This window comes from Musa acuminata, chromosome BXJ1-8 (assembly GCF_036884655.1).
Source record: "Musa acuminata AAA Group cultivar baxijiao chromosome BXJ1-8, Cavendish_Baxijiao_AAA, whole genome shotgun sequence".
NCBI classification, from domain to species: Eukaryota; Viridiplantae; Streptophyta; class Magnoliopsida; order Zingiberales; family Musaceae; genus Musa; species Musa acuminata.
Window position 1 is genome coordinate 48,242,009 of NC_088334.1, and position 11,327 is coordinate 48,253,335.

The 11,327-nt window shown below is 44.0% G+C and overlaps 2 protein-coding genes across 2 annotated transcripts; one reads left to right on the plus strand and one right to left on the minus strand.

Annotated features, from left to right (window-relative positions):
- The first annotated feature begins 917 nt into the window (after positions 1–917).
- On the plus strand, positions 918–5,376 carry LOC135588413 (probable galacturonosyltransferase 15). The gene is made up of 6 exons (XM_065080529.1): positions 918–1,295; positions 1,394–1,443; positions 2,038–2,223; positions 3,562–4,125; positions 4,217–4,549; positions 4,647–5,376. Exons 1-6 carry the CDS (start codon positions 1,148–1,150, stop codon positions 4,920–4,922), a joined length of 1,557 nt encoding a protein of 518 aa, XP_064936601.1. The 5' UTR covers positions 918–1,147; the 3' UTR covers positions 4,923–5,376.
- A 1,667-nt stretch (positions 5,377–7,043) lies between these two features.
- Positions 7,044–10,963, minus strand: LOC103996088 (protein BZR1 homolog 3). Its single transcript, XM_009416905.3, has 2 exons — positions 10,444–10,963; positions 7,044–8,122 (listed from the first exon to the last, which is right to left on the minus strand). Exons 1-2 carry the CDS (start codon positions 10,657–10,659, stop codon positions 7,325–7,327), a joined length of 1,014 nt encoding a protein of 337 aa, XP_009415180.2. The 5' UTR covers positions 10,660–10,963; the 3' UTR covers positions 7,044–7,324.
- Positions 10,964–11,327: the final 364 nt, after the last annotated feature.

Consider the following 11,327-nt stretch of genomic DNA (forward strand, 5'->3'; position numbering starts at 1 on the left):
GTCTTCCTCCCCTTCTTTGCTTCATTCATGCCAAGACAGGCATGATTGTAGCTTTGGATCACCATCACCAAAGTTTATGAAGGATCCCTTCCAATGAGGCTTGCAAGTGGATCTCTTCGAATCCCTCATCCAACCGTCCCCTGAGATGGGGCCCCAGGATGAGTGGGTGGATTTGAAAGCATTTCCACGTAGGTAAAGCATCACGATCATAGCAATTTAGTAGCCACTCCCATGTCCTTTCATGAAGAAAAAGATGATGCTGGATTTGTAGCTAAGTTGACAAGTTGCCATAGGCAACAAATTAAAAAGATTAAAAAAATATATATTTTTGAGTATTTCTTGGTAGCTTAAGTCATGATGTATTTATTACCAATAAGAGTATGATAATTATCTTATTCCTTGTACCTACATTATTTACAAATATTTTTAGTATATATTTATATCATATTAAGTGAATTTTTCTTATATTAAAAGATATACATAACTATTTATATATCAAATTATTTTTCTATTAATCCCATATTTTCACTTTAATATTTTCATATAAAATCTAACACAAATACACAATGATGATGAATTACATTAGGTCATTAACAAATGTAGGCAATCCCTATTAGCTAAAAAAAATTGGTGTTTTTGATATTGGATGATTAATGTAGCTAATAAAAAAATAATTACTGAGTATTTTTAATTAAAATTTTCATTTTTAAATTAAAATTCAGATGGGAAAATTATTAGTAATATTAATAACAAAGAAAGCGGGATAAAAATATTGTGTCGGTGGACTCGCCCTCGATTTCAAGACTTCCCGAGGGGTAGTTTGGGAATCTCATCCTTCCTCTCCTCTGTGTGCGTGCGAGCCTCTCCCCCTCGCTTATACAACCCCCCTCTCTCCCTCTCTCTCTCTCTCTCTCTCTCTCTCTCTCTCCTCCCTCTCCCCGTGCCGCTTGGAACGCGGCATTCGCCTCTTCCTCTTCCGCCTTCCCTCACTTCCCCCGGGTCTCCAACTCGGATCTCGTTCGGCTCGCTATCCGTTCGAAGGCGTTCGAATCAATGCCGAAGAGAATGATGCGTAGGTGGCAGTGGTAAGACTGGTGCTGGCCCGAGCTCAGACGCGAGGCGACGGACCGTATCGCGGCGGGAGGTTATGAAGCCGAAGGGACCGAATCGGCGGTTCTCTCACCGCTTGGTTGTTCCCGCCGTCCTCGTCGCCGGGCTGCTCCTCCCCTTCGTCTTCATCAGGGCCGCCTTCCTTGCGCTCGACGCCCGCGCTGCCTCCATCTGCCCTTCCATCAGTACGCTTCTCTCACCCCCTGTTTTCTCTCCCTTCTTCGGTCGCCGGTACCGATTGGATTGTTGCAAATGCTCACGGTGATGAGTGGATTGGATTCAGGTTGCTTAGGGTGGACGCTTAGGCCTCGGTTGTTGCTCGATTCATCTCAGGTGGGTAATCGCTCCCTCGCCACATTCTGCTTCTTTCCTCCGCTCTGTTTCTCTTCTTTTACTGCTCCGCGAGCCGACTGTGTTGGCACGTGATGCTCCGGTGCAGGGCATTTTGGTCAGTTTGCTTCTAATTTCTCAGAATTTGTCTGATTTGGGAACAAAAATGTCGTAGAATGCAATCCACCATGTGGATAGATTTAGATTTACTGGAATCCAGCCCAAAATTGCTGCAGCCACGCGGTTTCTGGGCAGCCTTCCACTAGTTCTCTCTCAGACGCACAAACCCAAAAAAATAGCTTTTTTTTTTGGAGTATGAAAGTGTCAGAATGATGCAATAACAAATGCAGTATTCCACAGTGCACGTGAAATGGCTTTTTCTTTGGGTTTAATCTCTGTGGTATGGAGCGCTGTGGTGTCAGAACGATGCAACAGCATATGCAGCATCCCACAATGCATGTGCAATTCTGTTCCCTGATCGTGCGCTGATGGGATTCAGAAACATGTCGTCTTTTCAATGCTTGTGTAAGGCTGTAAAAGAACAACTCTGTGGTTATCGTGATTAGCTCTCGTTAAGCTGGTTATATTTGTTTGCAGGATTTCGGGAAGGAGTTGAGGAGAGTTTACTTGGAGGAGGCGGAGGAAGGGGGACACAACAATTTAGATCCACGGTCGGTGAATGCCGCGCCGGATTCTTTGGATGATCTGATGTCGGAAATGAGCTCTCCCTCTTCCTATCAACACCTTGACCTCAGAACACTCTTGTTGAAGACCAAAGCCATGGTAGGTTTGCCCCTCCCCCCTCCCCCATGAATCCTCTTCCTGGGCTTTATTTCTGATCTGCATATGTTCATAGAGTGGTGGTAGTGTGAGAGCATCCAAACTCATTATGAGCTTGGGGCATTTAACCTTGCAAAAGAACAATTAGGATGTGCCAAGAACTGAGGCAACTTGGACACAGGTCGCCTGGTGGCACATGGGGGACCATCATGATGATGATGATACATGTCCTGGGTCACAGGTCACTTTAAAGCTGTGGTAAAGGCTGAGTTGCACATTAGAAGATAAAACTCTCACCCCATACCATTGTGTATTTGAATTTATTCATTGGTTTCATGCAGTCAACAAAAATTCAACTGAAATTGCCATCAGGAGTGAATCAACTGCCAAAGCACCTTAGAGGGAGGGAGGAGACTATTAACCTTGTTTCAAGGATGGGGTTTCATAAATGTTGCAGTAACTTGTAGCTTCTGATGGGTCCACCTAAATTGGGATGCATGGTTAGGATCATGAGTTGCATGAAGGTGGTACCATGTCATTGTCGATGGCGAAAAATTGCAGAGTTGCAACAGCGATAATTAGATCGTGCCATTCTGTTATTAACCGGCTGCTGCAAACCCATTGTGCGAACTAAACATGGGCTTCATGGCAAAGAATGAAGGACCATACTTTAGCCATAAAAGTAGAGGTGCAGAAAGCATGGTCCAGTATTTATCGTGTCTATGAGCTGTTCATTTTGGCAACTTGGGTTTGAAACAGAACAATGTCACATATGATCTAAAGACACACAAGAGTGGCAACTCGTTAGGTTGATGGTATTATTTGCATGTGATATGTTGCTAATTGAATGGGCCTCGGTTGGTTGATGGTGTACAGCCGACTGTTGTGCATCATCAGATGTTGTCTGAAAAGTACAGACTGGATGTTCAGTCTCCAACCACGCATAATTACCTTAGCTCATGAGTTTTAGCATCTTGGGGAGTCACAAAAAGGATTTATATAAGAGGGAAAAGATTTTTAACCAAATTAATTGAATAAATGTATTTTATCGTTCTAAATAATATGGATGAATGCTGTGAGGTCATCTTCATTTTTTGTTTTGATGATGTAATTTCAGCATTCAGGCATGAGATGCATCTGGAGTGAGTAATTAGAGTGAGTTCAAATTATGTCTTTCTTTTTTTCTTTTTCTTTTTTGCCCTTTTGTCGTTTTCGTTTATTATAATATGATGATGAATCATTAATGTGTTCTACTATCATAAAATTCATTGGATCTGATAGATCATTTACACTTCCAACTATCATTAATTTCATACTATCTGAGTCATAATCTCTTATCAGCTCCTGAAGATGGACCAGAAAGTCCAGTCTGCCAAGCTTCGAGCATTAATCTTTCAGCACTTGGCTTCAACTGGAATTCCTAAAAGCATGCATTGCCTCAGCTTGAGGTTGGCGGAGCAGTACCTAGTGAATGCTGCTGCTCGATCTTCTTTGCCACCACCTGAATATGCCTCGTGCCTGACAGATAACTCTTACGTTCACGTTGCCCTGATAACTGACAACATACTTGCTGCTGCTGTCATGGTGTCGTCCGCCATGACAAGTGCTGCTGATCCTGAGAAGGTAGTGTTCCACATTATCACTGACAAGAAAACTTACACCTCGATGCATGCTTGGTTTGCTATCCACCCTGTCTTTCCTGCCATTCTGGAGGTAAGGGGACTTCACCAGTTCGACTTTCCTCCTGATGTGAATGCTGTGATCATGGACACCGTAGAGGAACTCCATCGAAGCTCATCTGCTTATCGCTACTACAGGGGAGCAGATGAAGACTCCAGAAGACTTTTAGCTTTAAAACCAAGCACATTTTCGCTCTTGAATTATATGAGGATACATCTTCCAGAGGTGAGCCAGATTTCAAATGATATATGTGCCTATATTTTCCAAAGGAGAAGTCGTGAAATTAGAAGCCTAACCAGCGGTTTTGCCTGTGCAGCTGTTTCCAAAGCTGGAAAGAGTGATTTTTATGCATGACGACGTGGTGGTGCAGAGAGACTTGACATCACTATGGTACTTAGATCTGCATGGGCTCGTCATGGGCGCAGTTAGTGCACAAGAAAGTGATGATGAAGGATCGGGTGATGGCCTTTGTATCGGGAAGACATTTGGGGACTACATAAATTTCTCAAATCCTATGCTGACAGCATCACCATCATCATATGTATTACAGAGAGATCAATGTGCATGGTTGGAGGGCATCAACATATTTGATCTGCAAGCATGGAGAGAGCACAACATCACCAGGAAATACCAGCTCTGGCTTAAACTGGCAAGCTCTTCCAAACCCAAAACTTGTTCTTCTTTTGCATCCGCAAGGCGTTAAGCTAAGAACAGTCTTAACCAAAAACATATTTCTTGTTATGCAGAATCGAGAATCTGGATTTGCATTGTGGCCCATGGGGTCATTGCCGCCTGCACTACTAGCGTTCCATGGACAAGTGCTGCCACTCAATCGTTCATGGCTTTTGTCAGGGCTAGGTTGGCAAATGCTCGATCCCGAACTGCTACACTCTGCTGCGGTCATTCATTTTAGCGGACCGGGGAAGCCATGGCTTGAGACTGGGCATCCAGAACTACGAAAAATTTGGCGAAGCCACTTAAACCACAACGATGAACTCATAAGCAGCTGTATGGTTGTGTGAGTGATGACACAGAAAGAGATAGAGAGAGAGAGAGAGACAGGCTGGTAAACATACAATGCCGGTCTTTACTTCAGTAGATTACATAGAACATAGATAAGTTCATATTATTTCTGGTAAGCAGAGGTAGGATGCTTGAGCAGAGAGAAGTAGGTGCAGCCTTCAGTCCCTGCTCGGCTATCTCCGCGTGCTGGTTGATTTCTCCTTATAGCTCAGCAAGCTCTAATGTATATAAGGAGGGAGAGGTCAAGGGAAGCCAGCCATGAACATTATTAGATCATACAAGACATGGCCACTGACACTTTCACTACAATTTCCAGGTAACTCGAGTTGGAAATGTATGATAGATGGCCATATTTTTCTTCACCTAGTCCTGGCATTCTGGATAATTGAAATTGATCTGTATTATACTGAATAAAGTATGGATTGGATAATACAAATTCCATGTGGACTTTCTTATATAATACAAACCTTAAGAGTTTTCATGGATATTTAATCTCAATTCCAAGATTGTTGAGAATATAAATCTCAGCAGATGGTGGCTTATCAAGCTTTTAGATGGATCAACGGTGATTGATAACTTCAAATCCAGCCTGACGTGCATTGTTTGGTGGATTCATGCACGTAACACTCTGTCTGCCATTTTCCCTGCGCTCCTGATTCCTTCTTCTTCTTCTTCTTCTTCTTCTTTATTTATGACAATTTGGTGGGCCGTCGCCCTCCGTTCGTCTAAAAAAAGGAGAAAAGAAATGATCAAGAAATGCCTCATGCGAAAGGAGACATCTCACTGCCTTGAGAGAGACGCAAGACTCGATCATCGCACAGGAGAAAGGCATTTAATTCGATCAGATGTTGACGACGCAAAAATGTCAAGTGTTTGAAGCCCGCAGTTCGGATACAAAACAGGTGGCCTTATTTAATACTACAATCATAAGATCTTGATTTCAAAACGCACAATTTGATTCTATCAAATTTGAAATCGGATCTGCTGCATAGATTTTAGATAGATTCGGTTCTGATTCAGAAATCAACAATTTCGATTTCGATTTTGAATCGAAATCATTTATTTTAATTTTTAATTTGTTTAAAGCACCCCTCTAGTTAACCATTTATTAAACTATTTAGAAAACGAGAGATTCATCGTTTACTTAGGTGATAAGGTATATTTCATATATCGATCGCGTCATGATCCACATCACGATCCACCTCCAACGTCAACACGAACACGGGCCCTTGGGACATGGACCAAGCGTCACGATAGATACACTCCTGCAGATTCAGCACAAGGGCCGCCTTCCTCCCACGCTGAGCCGAAGCCTATATAGGGAGGCATCCTCTCGACAAGTCCCGTTCCGAAAAACTCGGGATGGCACCACATGACGCCGTTCCACGCATATCGGGCAACGGTTGTACGAAGGTACGTACTCGCCACTCTAGGGGGAAGCGACCGTCACGCCAAATTCGCGTACGACCGACCCTCGGACACCGGTATAAAAGCACCGACATCTAGCTAAAGGAGGAAAAAACAATGGAAAAACTATTGACTTGATCTACGATGGTTCCAAGTCGGGAATTCCCCGACCCGAATCTGTGTGCAGGGATATGACAACTCCCGAGCCAGCTCAATCCCCGCATTGGAGCAGCAGCCACCCCAACCTCGATATCGCCTCCATTCGATCGAGAAACACACTCTCGAATGTCGACGACTTCGGACATCGACCTACGGACCAAGTCATGCCGACTCCTCGACCACGACGCATGAGTTTACCGACATTAGGTATTTAGTTCTTTTTTTCTTTACTGGATCCAACTATTTAGAGCCAATCAATTAAAAATACTTATATTTATATTTATAATTTTCTCTCTATATATGCAACTAAGAATAATTATTTCATATTTTCTAACTATAATAGTTATATATATATATATATATCCTAAAACATATTCATATAATCTTAAATAATTTCAACTCATTTTATAATGAAAATACCGGGTACATTCATCTCAACAATTTCCGGTATTCATTTGCAGATAGCCAAAAAATAATCAGCAGAAGCTCATATAAAGTTATAAATACAGTACCACTGATTCAAACTAAGCAAGAGATATATCATCTAATACACATTTTGAAGAAACAAATGATGAGCATTTTACTAATCAGTTCTATTACATATATGTTTAGCCCTTTTTTTCCTTTTTTTTTGCTTCCTGCACAAACTCTATATAACATGACCAAGACACAACTTGAAAGAAAGATCAAATGTGCTGGTTTCTTAAGAGAGGCTTAAGGCTGAAAACTAGAAATTAAAACCTAACTCCTCGAACCAACATAGGAACCCCAATCAGATTAATAAAACAAAAACAAAAACAGGAAGTAGAGTGGTGATGATTCATTGAGCTATCCATCAGGCAACAGATCTGGTGTTTGAACTTCCAAGAGTGAGCTCCAGCTCATCCGATACACATTCCTCATGAATCCTCTCCCCCTCCCATGGCTTCACCAACCCAACTGTTGTAGGAATGTGGTTACTGCTGCTGCCAAATGCAAATTCATCTGAACCAACATCAGACATCTGAACATTACCATGGCTGTGGCCACCGGGCACAGGAGAGCATGTCCCGCTCTGCCCTGGAGTCCACATTCTGGAGCCACTGGCTTCCTTGTACAAGCCAAAAGGATTTGGTGATACAAGGCTGAAGGTGGGTGATGAAGGACCACCAGATGGAAGCAGTAAGCCAGCAAGCCATGCAGCATCAGGAGTCACCTGACGACCAGGGCTTGGTGGCATGGAAGAAGGGAAGAAATTGTGGTTGGAGCCAGCCCAAGGTGGCTGGAAGTTTGGATCATCCCAAACAGTCTTGATACGTGGGGAACGAGCAGTGGGGGAGCTCAGTGGAGGCGTTACCGGGGCACTTATCGATCCTCCATGAATGTATAGATGGTGGATGTTCGGTATTTTGGAAGAGGTGGAGGATGAGGCCGGTGAGAGGCTCTTTAACCATGGAACAAGAGAATTGCCTTCGGTGCCGCTAGCTGTATTCTTGGTGTTTGTGACCAAGGTCGAGGACTCAGGACTTGCCAAGGTCGACGAGGCCGGGCTTGGGTTGTATGAGATACAAGGACTTGGCTGGTGGGATGATGAACGAGGGCTTGGCGAAGCCGAGGGTCCAACAACATCTCTGCCTTCTGCTGGCTTGCATCCCTGCACGTTCACAGATGGAAGGCAGATGTTTCAGTACAATTGCCATTTGAATTGTCTGCAAAAGGACTTAAGAGAGAGGATGTTGATCTAAGCATCAACCTAGTTATATACTTTGGCAGTCAGTACAAGGAAAGAACTATTTGGTGGACTAGCTCACATTTTACACCATAAAGAAGTAACACTTAATGGGAGATATGCTGAAGGAAACCTCAAATTATCATTTTTTTGTCCTAGAGAACCCCAATTATCAGAACATGCCACAGAGGCAGTTAAATTCACACCTGAATGTGAGCATCAATGCCAGCAAAGCACGAATCGATCAAGGATTTTTTTTTTCACGGGCAAAATTGTCCTTTAGAAAAGGTGGGATGCTCCATGATATTATATATATATATATATATATATATATATATATTGGCAAAGGGTAAGTGACGAAGATGGGATTCGAGCCCAGAACCTTACGATACACGATTGAACTATTTCCTATTTAAGTTTGCTAATACCTTTAAGGAAAAAAAATATGGTTGCTTCATAGTAAAAAGTGATAACTTAGGTTTTCCTAATAAATCGTCCATGATTCATTGCCAGCAAAATGGGCCATCTCCTGCCTATTAGGCTGAATGTACTGCATATACAAATAAGATAGCAAAAAACTTTGAAGTCTATTAACAACCAGAGGCTGACTAAAAAATGAATGATCGAAGCAATGATCTTGGATGTATTATTGCATTGATCGCAGATGAGAGTGACATAGCACATTTTTTTAGTTTCTTTAACAATTCTCTGACATTTACACAACTTTGACTGAGACTTCAACTTTCATTTGTCAATTAGTGGACAAAATACCAGTCAGAATTCTTCTAAGGTTGCAATCCTGAAATTTTTGGACACAGCCACTGAACTTGACTAGATGGCAACTTAAAGAAGTCTAGTGCCATCGAGATGTCTTTTAAATCAACTAGTTTTCTTAGGAGTCCAGCACTTGCTTTCATAGCTTTCTTTGCAGTTAAATATGTCAAATCATGCCTAATATGAGTTTTCATTACTATGCTAACCATGTTTTACCTCATTAATGCAGCAAACTTCATTGTCATTTCCAACTTACAGAAAAATATTAGTCCATACATGTTTCCAATGACTAGATGACTAAGCAGAGTAGAAACTTATCATGCGGCTATTAAATATTTGATGCTTAAACAAACAATGGACATCTCACCATACAGATGTCAGTACTCTCTTCTTAGACAAACTGTGATCATTGGTCACCTAACATAATTGAAAATTCTTATCCATCCATCTGTTCTTAGAATTTTCTGGCTGCACTTAATTTTTGTTTCCTATATAGGCCGCCCAACTTGATGGCAAAACAAAGAGTTGTTTGCCAGGTTCTCCCAGATGACAACTACGTGGACCAGAGTGGTGACCTCAGTTACAGTGAGCGCCACCTGCTCTTCCACATTTGAACCCACCGGCCACCCGTCCTTCCGATGTTCCAGTACGCTACGATTCTTCAAAGCAACACAACTCATTAAACAGAGAAGGAAAGCTCCCGTTGTCTCTGTGTCTCCTCTTCTCATGACTTAACAAAAGCTCTCATCTTCCCTAATGGCGCTCACGTACCCGTCGTCCTTCCCATTAGTGTTTGAAAGGGTGCGGGACGGGAAAAAGGAGTCCTGCTGCAAGACAGATCTCGAAGGTCCTAAAGTTCCCTCCACGACGCGCATACCTCTCTTTCGGCGCACTTCCCCGACTGTTGCGCCTAGAAACGCGGGCGCAGGGGAATCCAATGGAGGCTTTGACTTTGACCAGCCGGAAAACGCACCCCGTTCCGCCACCGCCGCGGGGCGTTTTCGCCAGATCAGATAACGTGCGCACGCGGGCCGCGTGAACGGAACCGGATAAAGGTCAGGACGGGAAATTTCGAACCGAGAGGACCATTATGCCCTCAGCGCCAATGCATTAAAAAGGCTCGCATGGGGAATTTAAGCTAATGCATGAGGGCATTGTCGTCCGAATATTATTCAACCCCCCAAAATCCGCCGCCCGATAGATGAGGGCGCATTCAGATCAATCGTGCGCCGACCACGTCCCGAGACCGATTCAATCGATCTCAACCGTCGATTGCGAAAAGGAACAAAAAGAAACACCACCGCCTGCAACGTCACATGGAAAGCCCATGTTAGCTGCTCCAGGAGCAAGTCGCTCCAGTGCGCCACCGCACCGGCGGTTGGCGCCTAACAGGCCCACGGGAACTACCGGACGCTGTAGCTGGGCTTGGAACCAAGCGATGGAGAGGAGGATAACGGTGGCGAGGATTATACCTTGCGGTAGGTGGTGCCGTCCTCTTCGACGGTCCATCCGGCCTCCTCGCAGAGGGCCCTGAGGACGGCGTTGTTGTCGCAGTGCTTGGGGAGCTTGTAGTTGCCGTACAACCGGAGGCCGGAGTACATCTTCGCGGCGATGGCCCGCCGCCGCCGCTCCCGCCGCTTGTTGTTCTCCCGTTCTCTCCACGTCGGCGTCCTCGTTCCCGACGTCATCTCCGCCACCTCCCCTTCCGTTCGCTCTGCTCCCCACCGCAGCACCACCAGATCAATCCCTTCCCCCGTACCAAAACGCCCGAGACTAAATCACTCCAATGGAACGCGTACACCAGCCCGGATCTCCAGAGCAATAATCGCCCGAAGGAAACGAATTGGCCGAGAGCGATCGGAGAGAGAGAGAGAGGGGGTTGCTTGGACTCTGAGGAACAAGGCTAGAATAAATTAGAGGGGAGGCGATGTGGAGCCTTACTAAACCGCCCGTGAGAGATGAGATAACTACGGCGATGCCACCGCGCGCGACGCGCGTGAACCGAGGGAGGGAAAGCGTGGGGCGTCTCGTACGATGCCGTGACACTTGGGATGTGCTTTAAGATGAGCGCTCCACCGAATCGGGTGACTCGATTCCTGACTTGATCAGCGTGTATATGTATCATCACATGCGATTAGATTTCGACGCAGAATAGCGATCTTAATTGATGTGTATTTATTTATCGGCGATCATGACTAATCATGATTATTCTGAATTATATATATATATATATATATATATATATATACATATATAAGTAGTAGGAGTAAATATGATAATTTTCGGAGTTTGCAAGGACAGAAAGGTAAAAGCATGTCAGATTAGAAAAGATAGCAGCGAGGAGGCAAGCGGACCG

Coding starts and splice junctions, on each gene's coding strand:
- LOC135588413 (XM_065080529.1), top strand. CDS start 1,148: ATGAAGCCGAAGGGACCGAATCGGCGGTTCTCTCACCGCTTGGTTGTT. Junction 1,296..1,393: donor CTCCATCTGCCCTTCCATCA/GTACGCTTCTCT, acceptor GATTGGATTCAG/GTTGCTTAGGGTGGACGCTT. Junction 4,550..4,646: donor ACCAGCTCTGGCTTAAACTG/GCAAGCTCTTCC, acceptor CTTGTTATGCAG/AATCGAGAATCTGGATTTGC.
- LOC103996088 (XM_009416905.3), bottom strand. CDS start 10,659: ATGACGTCGGGAACGAGGACGCCGACGTGGAGAGAACGGGAGAACAAC. Junction 8,123..10,443: donor ACGGCACCACCTACCGCAAG/GTATAATCCTCG, acceptor GTGAACGTGCAG/GGATGCAAGCCAGCAGAAGG.